This window comes from Silurus aristotelis (assembly GCF_946808225.1).
Source record: "Silurus aristotelis genome assembly, chromosome: 11".
Taxonomy (NCBI): Eukaryota; Metazoa; Chordata; class Actinopteri; order Siluriformes; family Siluridae; genus Silurus; species Silurus aristotelis.
The window spans coordinates 20920349-20941916 of NC_139584.1; the positions used below are offsets into that span (position 1 = coordinate 20920349).

A 21568-nucleotide genomic window follows, 5' to 3' on the forward strand; every position below is an offset into this window, starting at 1 on the left:
CTCACCTTGCAGCAGACACAAAAGGCTTTAAGTGGGTTAAGGTTGAGCCAACCAGTATTTCCAGCCTCTCTAAAGCGATTCATGAATGCAGTGTAGAGTGTGCGCTGCAATGCTGTCAGACGCACCAATATCACATGCTCCTGCTTCGGTGGCAGCTGGGAGAACAGCACATCATGTCCACGTCTTTAAAACAACAAACACACATCACATAATTAGCATCTTAGGAATTCATATTTATTTGCCAAATGTATAACAGCATGTATTCACAGTAATTTATGATTCAAATGTAATGTCTAGGCAAAAAATGAACACACCTTTGCACAAAGCCTTCAAGCAGACTGTGTAGCACATGGCTTCGGTAGCGCATGAGCTGCACATCTTCAGGCGTGCTGTCTACACACTGGCCATTCAGGATGGGGCGCACAAACATGTTGCTGAATTCGGGCCGTGTGCCCAGGAAACCAGGACGCACAAAGTCCACCATGCACCAATACTCATTTAAGTTGTTTTGCAGCGGGTACCCAGTCAGTAATAGACGACGCATCGTCCCGATGCTCTTTAAAGCCCGTGAGGTGCTGGCATGCCAGTTCTTAATGCGGTGCCCCTCATCACAGACCACTACATCTGGACCAGGCTGAGAAAGAGCCCTTTCAATGCCTAGAGAAATACAAGAGAATTACATTTCTGAATACCTTTTTCATTACATTTTAATTGCTAAGAATTCATAATAGTTAGTTACAAAAATAAAAATATTCTATAGATAACAAAAGAAATCAGCCTCTATATGTATACAATATGTATGAAGTCACATTTTCTCAACTTGTTTACACCTAAACTGAAAGTTTGAGAAAAACATGGCTAATTAACATTGAAAGTTTTTACAGTCATCTGCCTATATCATTATGCCTATATCCTTTTTATGTTCTGGTACAACAGGACACATTTTGATCTATATTTCATTTAAACCATTAGAGACCATGGTCCAAAGTTGGCCTCTAGTGACTTGGCCTGCCATGCCATAAATAAGGAATAAATGCCATTGACACGGGTCTTCATTTCTTATTTAACTATTAACATAAGATATTTATAATATTTTTAAGCAGCAAAATCTTTGGCTCTAGCTCTCTCTGTTAGCAGACATTCAGTCTAATGAACTTGACAAAGTGTAAACTGAGAAGTAAACTAATTGATTTCCATCTACACAATATCCTGACATTGTCAGTAAGTCAGCTGAAACCCAACTTGTGGGGAAAGATAACGTTAAAAAAATTTTTACTGTACAAAAAGTGCCTCTAGAGGTGAATCACTGATGCCACATGCTTTTTGTTTTGAGACTTGAGACTGCGCACTGTACCTCATTTATGGTAGTTCAAAGTGCGTTAACTAAAGTTAACAGATAAAATGAAAATGAGCTTATTTTAAAAAAATTCTTAGTAAATGTTATAATTAACAACCAAACAATAAACATTAATTTTAAAGCATTTATAAACCTTAACCCTAACCCTAGAGTGTTACTTTAGTTCGATCCAACCTAGCTATCGGTAACATCTACTATTGGTCAACCTCTACTCTACTGTACTATAAATAAGAATAAATATGATCATATTTTATTGGCACAAAAATAAGTTCTTTTATATAAATAAGAATAAATATGATCATATTTTAGTTTTAGTTCAAAGAGAGTTAATTTAAAATTTATAACTTAAGCATGTAATGATTGACATTAAATACTGACCTTTCATTAGCTCCTGCTGGTGCTCCTCTTTATCTTTATCAGTAATTACTGGCTCATTTGACTTTGTGTTCTTCTTCTTTCGTCCAGTAACAAAGCATTTCTTGAGTGAGAGAAGGCGATACATCTCATAGCCCATTAGCAGCACACCACCGTTTCTGTACCAGTCTTCCACTACTTTAGCACGGCTGCTTGTGGTCCTGTAATGGTCCACATGCAGATATTGACAAACAGAATTAGTTTAATCTTGTTCATCACATTGTAAATTTAGGGAAATACTAGAACACCTTCGCAATTCTTTAAAAAATTCGATCTTATGTACAGCTTACCTGACTGTGTACAGAAAAACTCAATAAAGCAAAAAAATATATATTTTGTGGTTATGTAATTTAGCTGTTTCTCGCAATGTTGTGTTAATGCATATTCATTCATGTCTATTAGGGATGTTAAGATTCACCTATTCGCATCGGTGCACAGGCATAAAAGTTAAAGTTGTGATGTGTCGATTTAAAAAGTGTGCATTGGATACAAGTTGGAAAAAGTAAATAAAAAAAAAAAAGATTTATTTAGATGTTCGGAGTGAAATTTAAGGTTATAGATGATGTACTATAACTTTAAATAAGATCAGGAGATAATATGGTGAGAACATGAAAAACAGTCAGTGCGGGTGTTGTGAGAGTGTTGGGAGAGAGATGAGATGCGCTGTTTAATTAGCTGCGGCTAACGTATGCCCATCGGCAAAACAAAGCCAAAAATCCATGAACATACGTATACGCACTAGCGTATAACACTACACACGCTCCAGATATGTATACATTGGAACCTTGACACTAGCGACCTCGATAGTTCACAGCTTTTCATTTGGAACCGGACCAAGAGTAACTCGCAAAAAATCTGCTAGTACGCGGGAAGCCACGAGTGGCTCGAGTAACATTAACATCAAAACAGAGTTTGGGCTAACATAACATAAAAATGTTTAAGTAGTTTAAAGTAGTAAATAAAACGTAGAGTATTTTACTTTACATTCAAATACACATTTCTTTGAGTTCACAGTATGGTACATGTACAATTCCCCTGGAAAAAAGAACCATAAAAAGGAGAGTCAAAACGAAGTGATTTTATTTGTTACTTGCGAGGGGTCATAGAACTAAACCCCACGAGTATAGAGGTTGCACTGTAATTATTAGTTGATGCACTATACTTTTATTATTTAGAATGTGACAATTTTTTTATATGTACATACATTTCTCCTCGCTTAACTGTTTCTCAAGCGCGTTCTCACAACGCCGCCTCAGCACTTAAGTAAATGTATTATTTGTTGTCCGTCTGAGCAAAAGAATAATAAGTAAATCGGATCACACTGCATCATAATAGGGGTAAATCGTCTCGCATCGTTTTAGTAGCTGCTTCTTATGATTCTTTAATATACCGCATCGTTGGCTATCCATCAAGATGCGAATCACATCAGCCACAGTTATGTAGATGCACATCCAAAATGTCTGTATTAGCAATTGAAGAAATTAAGTCATATAGAGGGAAATGAAAAATAAAAAACAAAGCAAAGAAAAATAGCCTTCCCTAGAAAAGTAGTCTAGGAAACGAGAGAGAGAGAGAGAGAGAGAGAGAGAGAGAGAGAGAGAGAGAGAGAGAGAGAGCGCGAGAGAGAGCGCGCAAGAGAGAGAGATAAATGGGGCATGGAACAGATGTGAGTGGGCAGAATAACTTGCGCAGAGATATCAAACTGTGAAAAGTGAATCATCAAACATTAATCAACCCAGTGAGGGTCCTTATGCTCCATGCTGCTGACGTTTATGGAGGTGGAGCAAGCCATCTCCACTCTGTTTTTCAAAACTGATTTTTTGGCTTTTTTAGGCGCAGAATTAGTCATCGCTCATCTCTGTCAAGAAGGCCCATATGTAAGCTGAAAATCCACTGAGAGTACATTAGAGAACACAAACTCATCAAGTTCTAAGTTACAGCCTCAAGAAAACAGTTATTGGCCCAAAAGGAAAACACAAAGCATACTGCAAGGCAGTGGGAAATCACACCTATCTGTTTTAAGTGTTACTTTGTTAAGATGAGTTTTTGAACTTAATATTATGTTGTTAGTTTGCTGTTAGTTGGTTTTAGTCAGCAACAATCATAGACAATGTTGTATCACATATATACTATATTTAAGAGGTTTAAATGGTTTATATTAAACAGTAAATCTAGTGTAATAATGTAATTTCTATGGACACAACATATATAGGGATTTGTTTGGTAAACTCCATATGAGCTTTAAAACCACAGCAGTGTGCACACAATTTTTTGAGTAATAAATCACTTCAGTGTGTGGTGTTTTTTGATTGTTTTTTTTTGTTTTTTTCGGATGGCAGCATCACACCACCATATCCATATTTATATGGGTTTTTCTCTGGCCGATGCCTATATTTAGAAATCAGGGCAACCTTTATATGATCCAGATTTTTTTTGCCCGATATGTTTGAATGATTTTCTTTTCCCCCTTCAGCTAATAAAATCTAACAGTTAATTGATAAGAAATGATACATAAAATTGCTTAAATACAACATTGATATAACAACAATCCAATCAGTGTTCTTGTTAACAGGTTTTGGTATTTGAGCCTTTCTGTAGCCTAAACTACAGCTGGTTGTAGCTGTAGTACAAGGTAGCATCATATTTAACCAATTAAATATAGATTAAGAATGAACGATAAGAACTTAAAGCCCGGGACACAGCAAGCATTCGTACATACAGAATATTTACAGTTCTAGTTTTTCTGGTTTCCCTGGTTGTATACAAACTACTGCCATCTGCTGGTATGAGAGAGTTATGTTTTTTCACGCAAGCGCAGAACATGTGCACAAGTGTGACAGATGCACCTGCCTAATGTTCAGCCTAATTTGTAGAACAATTGGTCGATGCCGATTAATTCAAAAATGCCAAAAATCTGCCTGATAAATCGGTCGACCTTAACTAAAAAGAGCTCTATGTATTCATAAATATGGGCATGTTAGTTCAGGAATAAGTTTTTTTACTTACTTGTACTCGTCATTAAGGATGTGCACCTTAAAGCTACGAGGCACAATGTGGCCAGTTTCATTGTGGGGTGGCAGGGCTTCAGCAGACGGGACCCATAGATTAAACTCTGCCAACCAGTTCTGTAGTGTGTTCACCTGGAGCATTTAATGGGAGGCAGGAATAAGGGGGATGAATGGGAAAACAATGTGCAAAAATAATGACAGAGTGACAGATAGAGAAAGAGAGGTGAGAGACAGGGATGGAAAGGCATCAAGTTATGTACATGTGTGATTATGTAAAACGCTATACACTCAGTTGCCAGTTGCTCACACTGAACTAGTACTCATTTGGCCATAGGAAGATGTTAGCTAAAGTGAGTATGAGTAACATGGTATCTTACAGCAAAATGCACCGTGGCTGAAAATGTTTTTTCTTTTGGAAACAAATTTGGACATTTAGTACAAACTGGTGATTCACTCTTAAGATCTACAATCATTTGTGGATGATACATGCCTTGTATCATTGTGTCTTTTCATGCTAGAAGTGTTAACAACATGTAGATATGAATTTGGTCAGTGATAATGTTAACACAGACACTGCTTTTTTTTTTTTAGAAGAGAGGTTATCAAGGCCTTTTAAATGGGCCAGGAGAACCTTCTCCACACCATCCCACTGTTTCCACCAGCCTTATCCCTGTTGCACAAATCTGGAAAATCGAATTTGCTTGTGCTAAATTCCGATTTACAAATGTATATACATGTAAGGCTTATAACAAATTTAAATCCTTTAGCTGTTGCATTTCTCAATGAAAATACATAACCATTCTAAAGTGCAGGATCAGCACATAATGGTTTTACTGTACATCATCCATTTTTATTCAAGTAAGAGGGCTCTTTAATCCATGTTATAAAAATGCTTGGACAGACAGAGCAAGACTTATCCACTTGAGTGCTTGTATAGAAAAGAGTCTTGGTGTATATTTCCCACTGTCCTAAAATGTTGCATATCAAGTGCTTGGGGCTGAAAGTGTTAAATAATACTCTGCTAAAGCTACACACTGCCATTATGTTTTAGGGCTCCTTCGTGTTTAAGTACCGTTGGCTCATTCAAAATTCAACTGAATAATAACATTTGCAGTATGTCTGATTTGATGTGTGGTGAATATACCACACTGTTAAATATGGGTAGTATACCTCAAACTGGCAACACAGTGTACACACATGATTTAATAGACACTCATGCACACACACACACATCCACAGAAACAGACAGACACACAGACACTCACAGGGACGATGGCGAGCACGGTGTGAACTCCAGTGTGGCGCAGCAGGATGTCGATGAAAGAGATGACCTGTAGAGTTTTACCCAGGCCCATGCTGTGAGCCAGGATACAGCCAAAACCAGGGGTGCTTTTAAAACGCTTCTGTGACTCAACCAGGTTACTGTACAGAAACCGGATTCCATCAATCTGAGAAAAAGAGATTGGACAACAGAATGGAAAGGAGAGCACAAGCACAAAATGAGTAGAGAGGAAAGTGATAACGTGAGAAAGTAGAAAATGTCATTGAGAATGCAAACTAAAGAAATGGGTCAAAGAGAATACATGGATAGAAAAAAAAGACAAATTTTTTGCATTTTATTATTGTTGTAATTAGCCAATCAGATTCTTAAGAACCTGAATAATGTATACCATAATTTCCGGACTATTAAGCGCACCCAAATATAAGCCGCGCCCACTGAATTTGACAAAGATTTTTATTTTAAACATAAATAAACCGCACCTGTCTATAAGCCGCCTACACTGAAACTAATGAACTTTACACAGGCTTTAACGAAAGACAGTGACTGTTATACGGCTTGTGTCTAAACAGCAGCCTACCAAGAAAGTCATTGTTCACTGTCTTCCTCCTCCCTTTCTCAACAATTTATCTCGGGAGTTTTTCTTTTGGCATCGTCATGCGTTTAAAAATCACCATCGGTGAAGCTTTTCTCCCGATGCCGTGCAGCTCAGAACACAGGTGAATTGCGTTTTTTTTTCATGCCCGGTTGTTTTCAGCGTGACGAATAATTCGCATTTCCTGTTGACAGTCCGAGTGAGCGTCAGAGGAACCTCATCCATATTTATGGTGTGGTGCGGCCCAAATCAGTGGGAGCGCAATTTAATATTAAGAGTTTCATTGGTTCACCTGAACCCGTTCGGCAATATCATTGGTCAAATGTTATGGGGCTCAGTTTTTTGGCTTGAAGCTTGTGAAACCGTGAAAAACCCATGAAAAATCCATAAATTAGACACTTCATTGTATAAGCCAAGCGTGTAAGGTTCAAAGCGTGGGAAAAAAGTAGCGGCTTATAGTCGGTACTTGTACTTATAAATACGGTACTTGTTTTAGGACTTTTGTTCTTGTACAGTCATAACAAAATTCTGTAATAGATCACCTGATGAGGTTTGATGATACGGGCAATTTGAGGCGAGAGGTAGATGTCACCTTCATCCTCTGGGTGATTGATGTTGATGAGGACTCGTCCCTGAGCATCTGGTTGGTTGACAGTAGAACTAAGTTGCACAACACTGCGTGTACCATCCTTACTGTCCGATTTGCTGATAAAGCATGAGGTGGTGTTCTCAAATGAACTTTGGTCTACGAAAAACACAAAGACAATTTTTACACTGCAAATATCTTCCCAAATATAAGATTAAAAAACCTTTTTCCAATCATATTTAAAATAATTTTAAGTAGAGCTGCAACATCTAATTAATAATAAAATTCATTCAAGTTACGGGTTAGCGTGTTGGTAAGATAACTCAAAAACAAAATGGAATAAATCTGTGTCCCAAGTCATCCAAAGGAGCATTTTATACATGCAAAGCTGATTAATTGATTATCAAAATAATCATTTGTTGCAGCCCTAATTCTGCTCATATTAAGCATTTGTTTTTAGAAAAAAGCACCGTATCAGCCAGAACAAGGAAATTTCAAGCTAAAACTAGTAAAAATGTATTTAAATAAGTTTAATTATCTTATAATAGATTTAATGTTATCCTTATCAATTTTCTCTATAGTATCGGAAGTCGAGACACGGCCTAGCCTACCCAGGAGTCTTAAAAGATGGTAAACAAAATGGGGTAGTATACTGTAGGGTGGGAGATGCGTACATCGTGGCAGCGTCCAAAAAAAAATAATAAAGACTAAAATGTTAATATATTTTTATTTTATTGCTATCGCCATCGTAAGATAAAAAAAATCACACGTATACAGGCACTTCACACTCATTTTTCATCCCAAGGACTTATAGTTACACAAGTCTACATACAGTAAATGTGTTGAATGTGTGTGTGCTTGTGTGTGTGTGTATATATGTGTCTGTTTGTATGCACGCACATCTTACATAAGACAGTTAATGGTGCTTTACACAACCTTGACTGAACCAGAAAAAGAGGCTTATATAACCTAAGCAGAGATGACACCTGGCACACAACACCTATTACACAGGTCCAGTCTGACACTCAGCCAAGAGGTCACAAAAGACCCCACAACAACATCCCAAGAACTGCAGGCCTGACTTGCTTAATTTAAGGTCAGTGTTCTTGGCTCCACCATAAGTGAAAATAGTCTGCATGGCAGAGTTCCAAGACAAAAACCGCTGCTGAGCAAAAAGAACATAAACGCTCCTCTCAGTTTTGCCAGAAAACATCTTGATGATCCCTAAGACTTTTGGGAAAATACTCTGTGGAGTGACGAGACAAAAGTTGAACTTTTTGGAAGGTGTGTTCCATTACGTCTGGCGTAAAAGTAACACCGCATTTGAGAAAAAGAGCATCATACCAACAGTAAAATATGGTTGTGGTAGTGTAATTTCTGGGGCTGTTCTGCTGCTTCAGGACCTGGAAGATTTGCTGGGAAAAATGAAACCATGAATTCTGCTGGTTACCAAAAAATCCTGAAGGAGAAAACGCTTGATTGCAGTTGTTGCTGCTAAAGGTGGCCCAAACAGTTACTAGGTTTAGGGGGCAAACACTTTTTCACCCAGGACATGTACTTTTGGATTTTGTTTTCCCTCAATAATAAAAAAACTTTTATTTAAAAACTGCATGTTTTGTTCCCTTTTGTTATCTTTTACTAATATTTAAATGAGTTTGATGATCCGAAACATTAAAGTGAGACAAACATGCAAAAATTATGAAACCAGGACACCTTTTTACACCTATGTATCTCTTAAGAACTTAGTAAAAATGAATGAAAAATAGAATGAAGGGGTGTGTTTGTGTGTTTGTCACCTCTTGTAGAGGGAGTTGTTTGGAGTACTGACACTTCGATGCTGTGTGCCTTACTGCTGTTGCTTGTTTGCACAAACGCTGCACTTTCTTTGGAGCCATAACTTACACATTCACACAGATCTCCTGGACAAACAGAAAACATTCATCACCATGACTAACACCATCCAAACATTAACAGGTACAGACATCAGATGTCTTTACATGCAGTGAGTTGTGAGAAATTAATATTGCCAAAAGATGCCAGAATTATTATGTGTGAGATACTGTATTTATTACCTAGCATATGTGTGCACACAAGCTCAGAAGCTACAGTTAAGTTGGTCCTCTGTTGATTCAGGTGCTTAAGTCTCTCTGTCTCTTCAAGTCGGGCCACTTTAGTTATAGCATCTAAGTGGTGCTCTTTCAACAACTTCCTGTGGGAGGGAAGAAAGATAAAATAAATAAATAAATAAATAAATAAATAAATAAATAAAATAGACAAGATAGATAGATAGATAGATAGATAGATAGATAGATAGATAGATAGATAGATAGATAGATAGATAGATAGATAGATAGATAGATAGATAGATAGATAGATAGATAGATAGATAGATAGATAGATAGATTATTTAAGAATACTTTAACAAATTTCAAGCTATTACTCCACTAGAAATAATTCCTTCTTTGAATGTGTTTAAAAATATACTGCAATGTAAAACGAGTGAAGTATGTTACTGTTTTAAATAATTGATTTTTTTCCCTTTGTTTGTTTAGAATTTGTTTTGTGTTTATGTGGAACTTTTATATGGCCACCTTGGCCAGGACTCCCTGGAAGAAGAGATTTCTGTTAATCTCAATGGGACCTTCCTAGAAAAATAAAGGTTCAATAAAAATAAAATTAAATAAATGTCTTCATTTCTTTCATCTTTCATTTATTCACTTTCACTATTTGCAAAATTGTCTGCTTTTAAGAAATATTCTTGATGCTGTACATAAAACACTAAAGAAGAGGAAACCAGGAAGTGGCTAGCAGCTAAAGCTACAACAGATTTTTTTAGCATTTTCATGCATGTAGAAAACAAACTGTATTTCCGGCACAGAGTGAGTAGTGACACTGCACTAACAGTGACACTGCACTTTTTATATATATATATACCCCTTTTTTTTTTTTTTTTTTTTTATATTATATATATTTTCCCCCCAGTGTAAATAGCCATCAAGATAGATAGATTACTGGATGAATAGATAGATGGAGGTACTGGATCTAACCTATTAGTTTTGTGTTGTGTCCTGTGATCTAAAATAAGTGCTGTTGACTAATGTGACTGCTAATGGCTAAAAGGTGTATTCAAAATTCTCGCCTTCAAACCATTCCTTTTAATGAAAGGGGAATGCTAGTGGTCAGTAAGGAGTTATCTAGCCTGTAATCATTACCATATCTGTCGTGCAGTATTTGCTATCTTTGTGGATGTGTTTCTATTAAAGAATGTAAACAGACCTGATGTTCCGCCGCATGTGTGCAGGTTTTGAGATTCTCTTCTTGTTGCTGTTCAGGCCAAGATTCTGACCGTGACCCTCCAGATGAGACAGAGGGCATGATGACATTTGTGCTTGATTTTCACTCAAAAGAGAAGAAGAGGGTGGGCCACAGTGCCATCGCAAACAGTCACTGCCCTGAGATTCATTTTCAGAGCTGTAACCCACACTCCTATCCTGATCTGCAAAGTTAACAAAAAGAGAAAAACAATTAACAAATGTGTGTGTGTATGTGTGTGTGTGTGTGTGTGTATATATATATATATATATATATATATATATATATATATATATATATATATATATATATATACAGTGAGGAAAATAAGTATTTGAACACCCTGCTATTTTGCAAGTTCTCCCACTTAGAAATCATGGAGGGGTCTGAAATTGTCATCGTAGGTGCATGTCCACTGTGAGAGACATAATATTAAAAAAAAAAACAGATATCACAATATATGATTTTTAAACTATTTATTTGTATGATACAGCTGCAAATAAGTATTTGAACACCTGTCTATCAACTAGAATTCTGACCCTCAAAGACCTGTTAGTCTGCCTTTAAAATGTCCACCTCCACTACATTTATTATCCTAAATTAGATGCACCTGTTTGAGGTCGTTTGCTGCATAAAGACACCTGTCCACCCCATACAATCAGTAAGAATCCAACTACTAACATGGCCAAGACCAAAGAGCTGTCCAAAGACACTAGAGACAAAAATGTACACCTCCACAAGGCTGGAAAGGGCTACAGGGAAATTGCCGAACAGCTTGGTGAAAAAAGGTCCACTGTTGGAGCAATCATTAGAAAATGGAAGAAGCTAAACATGATTGTCAATCTCCCTCGGACTGGGGCTCCATGCAAGATCTCACCTCGTGGGGTCTCAATGATCCTAAGGAAGGTGAGAAATCAGCCCAAAACTACACGGGAGGAGCTGGTCAATGACCTGAAAAGAGCTGGGACCACCGTTTCCAAGGTTACTGTTGGTAATACACTAAGACGTCATGGTTTGAAATCATGCATGGCACGGAAGGTTCCCCTGTTTAAACCAGCACATGTCCAGACACGTCTTAAGTTTGCCAATGACCATTTGGATGATCCAGAGGAGTCATGGGAGAAAGTCATGTGGTCAGATGACACCAAAATAGAACTTTTGGGTCATAATTCCACTAAACGTGTTTGGAGGAAGAAGAATAATGAGTACCATTCCAAGAACACCATCCCTACTGTGAAGCATGGGGGTGGTAGCATCATGCTTTGGGGGTGTTTTTCTGCACATGGGACAGGGCGACTGCACTGTATTAAGGAGAGGATGACCGGGGCCATGTATTGCGAGATTTTGGGGAACAACCTCCTTCCCTCAGTTAGAGCATTGAAGATGGGTCGAGGCTAGGTCTTCCAACATGACAATGACCCAAAGCACACAGCCACGATAACCAAGGAGTGGCTCTGTAAGAAGCATATCAAGGTTCTGGCGTGGCCTAGCCAGTCTCCAGACCTAAACCCAATAGAGAATCTTTGGAGGGAGCTCAAACGCCGTGTTTTTCAGCGACAGGCCAGAAACCTGACTGATCTAGAGAAGATCTGTGTGGAGGAGTGGGCCAAAATCCCTCCTGCAGTGTGTGCAAACCTGGTGAAAAACTACAGGAAACGTTTGACCTCTGTAATTGGCAAACAAAGGCTACTGTACCAAATATTAACATTTACTTTTTCAGGTGTTCAAATACTTATTTGCAGGTGTATCATACAAATAAATAGTTAAAAAATCATATATTGTGATTTCTGGATTTTTTTTTTTAGATTATGTCTCTCACAGTGGACATGCACCTACGATGACAATTTCAGACCCCTCCATGATTTCTAAGTGGGAGAACTTGCAAAATAGCAGGGTGTTCAAATACTTATTTTCCTCACTGTATATATATATATAAAAAATGTAACATTATTAATAATATTAATAGTAATTTATTATAATGTCACGTCATAATGTTAGGAAGGTTTACTATCTAGCTCGAAGGACCAAATGAAGGGAGTTCATTTGTACAGGATTCAGAACACGGTACAGGATTCAGAACACTCAAACTTTGGTGGGTTCAGGATTGATCGTGTGTGATGTGATTCTTGCTGTCATCTGCTAGCTGCTGTTCGGTAGGTTGCATGATGTCAAATGTTGACTGCTGCTCAGTGTTCTGGCCTTTTATGCTTTTGATGGAGAACGGTGCACTGTGATGTAACACAGGCAAATTATCATGAATGGTAAACTCTGAACATCCCTCTAGTGGTAAAGTGTGGAAATACAACTGAAGAGGAATCCTTTCCTACACATATTTAACATACACGCAGATGTCATTAATTTCCCTTTTAGCCTTTATTTAATGTTAAACATTTTTTTATTATTACTAGTATTAATTTTTAATGTATAGTTTTAATTGCTCATCATTGTCTGATAGCATTTTGAATACATGAAATTAGAATTTGCAAAAAAACATTTTTAATCTAATTAACAGTTTTTATACAGAAATTCTTATGTGAAACTGTTTCATGAATGTAATAATAATAAAAAATATTATATTTGTTGCAACTCTGGCATGTGGCTGTGTTTTCCCTCCTAATTCGAATAAGTAATACATAAATAAATGAATAAATAAATATACCCTTGTTTGTCTTTCCTTTTAATTCCTCTTACATTTGAATCATTTATAGCTTCTAAACATTATTTAAACTTATTTATATATAATATTATTTAAATATAATATATAAAAATATTATTTATATAAAACGTATTATCTGAACTTTCAAGCACACATGCATGTATACAAACAGCAGGTGTGGGAAGATGAATTATTTATATAATGCACGGGGGCTGATATTCTACAAGTCTGAAAACAAGTTACATAAACCGCCCCTGTGAAAGCAATCTGCCAATGTCTGCCCTACTGTCCCTGACATGACTTCCAAGTTGTCAGGGTGTGTGTGTGTGAGAAAGAGAGAGCGAGAGAGAGAGAGAGAAAGAGAGAGAGAGAACAAACAAACACAGAGAGAAGATGGTGTAGCTGGAAAAGTTTAGATTTCAGAATAAAATATATTTTTAGTTTACAAATGTGATAGGTCATTTTTACCCAACTCGTTCCATTTTAGATAATATAGGGAAAGATGGATAAAGACAATTAAACGTACGAAAATATTGGTTTCGTATCTATCTGACCATCTTTCATCCGCCTGTCCTGTCTGCCAGAGGTGGCAAAAGTACAGGCATCCTTCACTCAAGTAGAAGGAAACATACTCATTTTGGTAAAAGTTGAAATGCTGACTATACTTTGTTACTCAAGTTAAGGTAAAAAATAAAAAATAAAAAAGTATGGACTCTGACATGTAAGTAAATAGTAGCCATTACTACTACCTGTTTTAGTGTCACGCTGGTAACTGGACCTCACATTAGAGACCTGCACTCCCTTGGGACCCGGTGCAAATGAGTGCAGTATGGGACAAGATTTGATGGGTGAATGTGAGTGTGGGTGATAAAATACTCATGTGTGTGGGTTGCGGGAAAATGAAATTATTACTAAATTACTAGAAACAAATAAATTGTTATATATCTACTGCACAAAAGTAACAATGGCAACTAAAATAAAATAAAACGGTTTACAGGCACAAGTTCGGAAGCGAAATCTTGCGTGTATCATGTGCGCAAAATGTCTAAAGTGTAAGACAGCAGTGAATCTCTAAATGCTACTATATATATATATATATATATATATATATATATATATATATATATATATATATATATACACAGTACAGACCAAAAGTTTGGACACCTTCTCATTCAAAGATTTTTCTTTATTCAGGATAACCAAGGAGTGGCTCTGTAAGAGCGACAAGCCAGAAATCTGACTGATCTAGAGAAGATCTGTGTGGAGGAGTGTGCCAAAGTCCCTCCTGCAGTGTGTGCAAACCTGGTGAAAAACTACAGGAAACGTTTGACCTCTGTAATTGCCAACAAAGGCTACTGTACCAAATATTAACATTGACTTATTTTCCTCACTGTGTATATATATATATATATATATATATATATATATATATATATATATATATATATATATATATATCGTTTCATTTTGATGTTCTATGTTCTGAATAATTCCTTTTCCTTTTCTATGTTCATCATTTACACAAAGTTTCTGTTTTTATTTACTGTATATTTATAGTTTTTCTCAGTTGCTTTGGAGCATTTCTCAGATCAGAAAATAAATGCTCATCATAAGAACATTTATCGTTGCTTTGATCAAATTGTGAATGCTTTGGTAAATCGTTTAATCGATTGTGTACAAGTGTCTGCTGTTTCCTACATTATCAGTTGTTTTTGTCATGTTGATCAAAATGTACTATACTAGTTTCACCCAAATGGTCTTAAATCACCAAAACATTTAGGCATCAGTTCATTGCATAAGTTATTGAGTGCAAAATGGTTGAATCAGTTGTCAAAATTGGTCAAGCTCTTCTTCCTCACAGTTCAATTAAACGTTTTTTGTAAATGTGACTTAAATTGATAAATTGTGGAGATGAATCTTGAATGTCTCTAATGAAGGGGCGTGTACACCTTCAGATCAACCAATAATCAACTAGTTCTCTAAAATAGGTCAAGGTTAAATTTCGTGAACCTTTAATTGGCAAGTACGTATAAAAAGAGGAAAACACAGATTTACAATTGTTGAAAATAGATTAACTACTAGGAGATGAACATGGTAGAGAGACAAGAATAAGAATAAGGATGCATGCTGGAAGGGTAAGAAGGTAAAATAGAGAAAGAGGAATCAGAGGCCAGAGACAAACACATTTCAAATTAAATTAGAGCCACTATTGTGGATCATGTGGATCATGAAATTTATCTGTCTATCAATCTTTGCTATGAGGTGCTTTCAGAATTTGCTTCAAGACACAAACACTATGCTACAAAAATCATCCAAAATGGTCAACATTCATCAAATTATTTATGTGGTTCATGTATAATTTAATGCATTAAATCCATTTAATAGACTATAAATAAATGCATAAAAAATATATTCTATTTAAGTTCTGTCAATACTTTTTTTTCATTAATGTCAATAGGCACATTGATGTTTTTGAAATATGTGTTGTTGAAATATGAAGTTTGATGAATACATAAAACATACCAAAGTCCAACAAAATGAGCTTTCGTCAATGCACAATTCCTGCTATGCTTGAAACTGAAACCATTGTCGAGCCCCGTGGTATTGTGGCAGAGGCACAGCGACAAAGCAACAATACTCAAACAAAAGCATGGAAACCACCCAATGGCAATCCAAGGAGATGAACGAGGAGGTGACGACTGTGTGATGCCATGGTGACCGAGACAATGGCATAGAGCGATGTTATATAAGGCCTGATAAACAACATTTGAACTCGAGAAAACATTTCACACAACAAGCTGGTCAACAAGGTATATCTGGCACTAAATATGATACAGTATATCAGCTATTCACAAACATATAATCTGCTTTTATATCCAGAATTTAATAAATATTTTTATACTTAAAACAGTTTTAAAAAGAGAGATGTTAGTGCACATTCAGAAGCCAGAGGGTTATGTAACCATGGTGCACTGTTTATGTAATGGCAGCCTACAGCACTTTTACTGTCACAGTCTGCTGGGGACATTAAAGAGCATGTGACTGAAAATATTAGGTGTGTGTAAGATACAATATTATTTCTGGAGTTTTTTTGAGTAAATAAAATATTTCAGCCAATACTGATAAGCATGTATTCATATGCACACACAAAGTCTTGCATAAACTCACTGGTCACTTTAACTGAAACAGCTGTAAACATATGCAAATGTTCAATCTTCATATCCAATCATGTGGCTTCAGCACAATGCATAAAATCATGCTACAAATCATGTACAAACATCAGCATTAGGGAAAAGAATTCATCCCACTGACTCTGTCCATGGCTTGGCATGAGTAGTTCAGTAAATTTTGATTTCCTGGTATTGTCAAGTACCATGATGAGAAGAAAAGCATGCTTTTTTAAACCTTGAGGTAAATGGGCTAGATTAGCAGAAGATGATGTCGCTTTCTAATTCTGCCAGGCTACAACAAGAATTTAAGAACACACTGTCTGCATAGGCTTAGGTTGAACTGGAAAGAAAAAGCCTTGGACAATGTTTATCCAATCTTTCTTCCCCCTGTCAACATCCCTCTGACCTCTCTCGTATCTCAATGTACTAACTCACTTTACTAATAACTTTTAAAAAAGGATTTAGATTTATAGTATACGTAAACCTTAAACCCCAAGTTCATGGAAAGAGGCTCAGGATACACTGCAACCCTGATCAAAATAATGCAAGTTACTTAAATGCAAAAGGGAACCAAGTGTGTACAGTAATAATTTTAAATGTTTTCTTTATGTATTCTCTTTATTTTGGACACACATACACACAGTGTTAGTTCTTTGCAAAGTACAGTATACTCAGTTCCGTCAGTATAATAACAATACAGTAAAGCCCAGGAACAAAAGCACATATATTCCATCCGTTATTACTTTTAGCATAAAAATAGTGTGATTGTATATATCATATTGGCTTTATATAGTCAATTTTAACATATTTACATATTGCAAACCATTGAAAATCGGCTATGGAGTGTTCTGTAAATCAATCTGAATTAAGATGTAACAAACTTTTGCAATGATCTTACTATCATGAATACTTATTTATCATTAAGAAATACAAGTTACATGTTTATTGGAAGCAGATAAAGCATTCAGCATAAGAAATTTCATAAGAACTTATGAAAGTTTAGTCTTGGTGAGCAACATCAGTGTTTGGAACAATACATTTTCTTTGTACCCACTGGCTTACAATTGGTAGGCAAGCATTTGCTTTCTGGACATTCTACAGAGTCCAACCCTTACTGTCTGAGAAGCTGGAAGCCAGAGACAGCTGGCATGTTGCATAAGTTACACCTGAACACATTATGCAACACAGAATAATCACTGCTCTGCTCATCCACTTATTACATGTTTATATCACATACTAAAAAAAATAAACTAAAACTAATATCTACCTGAGGTTGCATGTTGCCAATCTTCTTCTGTAACCATCCCTTTGTTTAATTTTATTTGTGCTTAAGGATGTAATCTTGTTAGCTGTCTGAAAAAAACCTGCATTTTTGTGCTATACATTGGAGAGATCCAATATTTTCTACCTCTAATCTATAGACCTAGTCCCAGCTGAAAAGAAGTAGCCCCATTACATGATGCAGCCACTACCATAGGGTATGGTGTTCTTTTTGGTCAAAGCTGATTTTTTATTTGAGACTTTGGTCTCATTAGACTATTATATAAAAATAAAACAACTTGTGATGACCTGGTGAATGGGATGGTCCAAAAAGTAGATTTCTTGTGTTCTTGATATACAGTGTTTAGGACCTACTAAAAGTGGTCCAAGGAAAAACAACTGGTGAACAGTCAAAAGGTCACGGGTGCCCATGGTTCACTCTCGTCTAACATAAGAGATACTGAAGCACAAATTCTAGAATAAGTTCTTACTAGATATGATAAAATGCATTACAGTTTGATGTGTATGGGGCTGCATCAATGTAGACCGTTCACAGAGTAAATTGACCATCTTATTATGAAACACCTGCTGTTCATGGCCCTGTTAGAGCACAATTTTAAACTCTTAAATTTCTTACCCAGTTCCAAATGTCAAAGAACATTAGATTTAAAATATATATTAAATATTTATCAAATACATTTATAAACATACATTGGTTTAACAATTTTCAAGATGACTCTCTTGAATCAAAGGAATTGTCTATGAATTTCCAATGAGCTCCATTCAAATACAAAATAATAGCTGAACCAAATAAATCTAAAACATTAAACTATAAACCCTAAATGTTAAATCACAAACATTTTATTTTCTTATAAAACCAAATCTAACATAATACAAATCACATATAACATACTACAACTCATTAAATTTTTTTTACATAATATGTACTTCACAACATTCAAGTTTATGTCTATTATGGCAAGGACATGTATGACAATACAAAACCTCCCTTTATCCAAAAGAATTGTCCCATAATAAGATGAACTACAATGCAAATCTGAAATAGGAACGTTGATGCATTTATTTTGGGACTGTAAGAACATCAAACCTTTTTGGCATGAGGTACATGATATGGTTCAGAAGGCGCTGGATAGAAAATTTACTTTGTCTTCAACTATTTCTTTACTAAACTGCAAAACATCATTGGATTTCTCTACTGACTCACAGTCTTTATTAAATATCATTACTTATTTAGCAAAGAAATTCATACTTATTCTATGGTCATCACCACAGGTACCAACTTTAAAGATGTGTTTAGCACAAATGGCTAATCTTCTCTATTTGGAAAAACTTACGTATGACTTGCAGAATAAATCCGATGTATTCTGCCAGATATGGGCCCCTTTGTGGGATTTACTTACTCTACAGGCAAGACCCCAACCCTGATTTATGTTTTTCTTTTTTGTGTTTTGTTTTGTTTACTCATTTGTAATTGTTTCCCTCTTGTTTTGATTTGCCCTTTGCCTTTCCATGGTCGCTTGTATCAGCAATATATTGTTGTTATTAATATGCTTGAGTGTGTGCAGTGTGTGTTGACTGATTGGCTCTGTTGTTGTTTTGTTTTAGTGAGAAATTAATAAAAATATAATAAAACAAAAAATAAAGAAAAAAATATAAGATGGACTACTTTTGCTGGTTCTGAAACTCTGCTGGCAAGCACAAGTTCATAAGCAAGCACACACACGCACACGCACACGCGCACACACACACACACACACACACACACACACACGGGGCTGGGTTTGTGAAGCAGGGACACTTATATAACTGAACCAATAGCTGTTACACAACATTTGTGTTTATAGGTACAGCACGTACAACTTCCTCATGATTACCATAGCCCATAGAAAACAGTCACCAAATTTTTTTAGTTAGAAAACAATCACCAAATTTCTGACTGTTTCTACAGAATGTTGCCACAAAAACTGTTAACATGTGGGAATATTTGCTGCTGTATAAAAAAATGCTTACAAATCATTTTTGTGTTCAAACAAATAAATGTCAACTTTCCTTTTACACAAAAGTACTAGCTACCTAACTGCCAGCCACATAGTTAATAGCTTATTACATTTATAGATCTTAGTTTTTGTTCACTAATTCATTTATATGAATTACTTTAGGAACAGGGTATATAATGTATGAAAGTAGGCTGTGCCAGGGCCAGGATTTGGGCCAGTGTGTCACCCAGGTCAGAATGAATACAAGTGATCTGTTGACACTTTCATAAACCTGTTGTTGTGTAACTTAGCCCCTAAGCAATATTACACAACAACTTCTTGCCATTCTTTAATGGCATATCCAGTACGCTTTACAGCCAAAAATGAACACTGCACTAAATTTTCAAGACAGTTCAGTTTAACTAAAATAGACAATAAGCAAGACAAATACAATGTATAAAAATACAATATGGAAAAGCATAAACCATAATGCAGAAGATAATCCACTGTTTCTGCTGCTCAAATATAGTTTATGTGCACAAGCAGTTCTTGCATGCTAAGAAAAAGTGGGTGAACAATATTAATTGTATGTTAAGTAAGATAGATTTATTACACAACTTAAGAAGTTGGAGTTCTTATGGTTATTAACCTGTTTTTCTGGTCCTTATTTTTTTTTTATATAAATTGGTTTATTTGAATCCCCAATAACTCAAAAAGTAGTAAATCCTAACAAAATTACTGCCAACTTGGACCTTACGAGTTTTGGTAAAAGAAGGTTCATAGATAAAACACTATACAGCTTTAATAAACAGATCGAATATATTGTTGTGTATCTAAATACATTTGTGCACAGAAAATGCACAGATACACAGTGGAATAAAGATAACAATAAAGATCAAAAGACCACAACAAACACATTTTCCCAAAACACTGCAACTATCCAAACAATATTTGTATAAGTTATACTAAGCTGCGTATACATTCCATTAATACAGACCAATATGGACAAACAATTGGCACCAAAGTGGCCCTATTTAAAAAGTATTAAAGTATCAAATTAATGCTTTCTACGTTGTCTTATGAATTTCAGGATTTTCCTCATCAGCAGCATTCCTCTTTATACCAGACTCCTAACTTGGTCGTGGTAAACCTGCTGCCCTGAGAATTTATTTTTTTCTTTAATTGGGAGCAGGAACATGATTGAAACATGTGTATGAAATACACATTAAAAGATAAAAGATGATGACTCCAGAATCATAGTCATAATAAATCTAAAAAAGTAGCTAAATATTTATAGTTATTTAACCAGTGTTAAAGCTAGTATTGAAAGAGTCATGATCTTACGCACCTGTTACAGAGTCTGACTCATCCAGCAGCAGCATGATGTCCAGCTTCGGATTTTTCTGCCTTCTAAATGAATCTCTTCTCCATGCTGACTTTGTTCGGCTGCTGTTTCTATCACAGTTTTGTGCCTCTGTCCTTCCTGCTGATTCTCTCTACACTTGCTTGTTTATTTTGTTCCTGAGATTCTTGTTTGTTTGCTTGTTTGGAATTAGTGCGTGATCTTCTGAGTGTGTGTGTGTGTGTGTGTGCGTCTGTGTGTGTTCGTTCCTTCTTGTGTTCTGCGGCACTCAGTGTGAATTACGGCCTCACAAACCAGGAAACAGGATTACAGCCGCTTTACATAATCCTGCACGCCGGTGTGGGGCCCGTCTAGGGGGAATAACGACGAGATTGCCATCAGCCCTCTCTTCCCCTCGCCCTTTCGTAACCCTTGGCAAAGTGGAGGGCGGAGGGTAAATAGAGAAAAAAGGGTCTTGTATGTGGGAGTATTAAAGCAGTATTATTATCTGGATTTGTTTTTGTTTACATTCCTGATTGTACATTCTACACAGTACAATACGTTCTCTCACAGTAAAGTTGCATATAAG

General features: G+C 36.1%; 1 protein-coding gene across 1 annotated transcript in view; it reads right to left on the reverse strand.

The window, feature by feature from the left end:
- The window catches only part of LOC310733279 (helicase ARIP4-like), a 41337-nt gene extending 20006 nt beyond the window's left edge, over positions 1-21331 (reverse strand). The window contains exons 1-10 of the mRNA XM_083554398.1: positions 20986-21331; positions 10516-10735; positions 9312-9448; positions 9036-9158; positions 7196-7398; positions 6045-6227; positions 4778-4911; positions 1736-1932; positions 315-657; positions 6-183 (exon numbers count right to left, since the gene is read on the reverse strand). Coding sequence (XP_083410524.1) covers positions 6-183; positions 315-657; positions 1736-1932; positions 4778-4911; positions 6045-6227; positions 7196-7398; positions 9036-9158; positions 9312-9448; positions 10516-10735; positions 20986-21019 — 1752 coding nt within the window. The 5' untranslated portion in view covers positions 21020-21331. The remainder of the gene's footprint in view (positions 1-5; positions 184-314; positions 658-1735; positions 1933-4777; positions 4912-6044; positions 6228-7195; positions 7399-9035; positions 9159-9311; positions 9449-10515; positions 10736-20985) is intronic.
- Between the last annotated feature and the right edge of the window lie 237 nt (positions 21332-21568).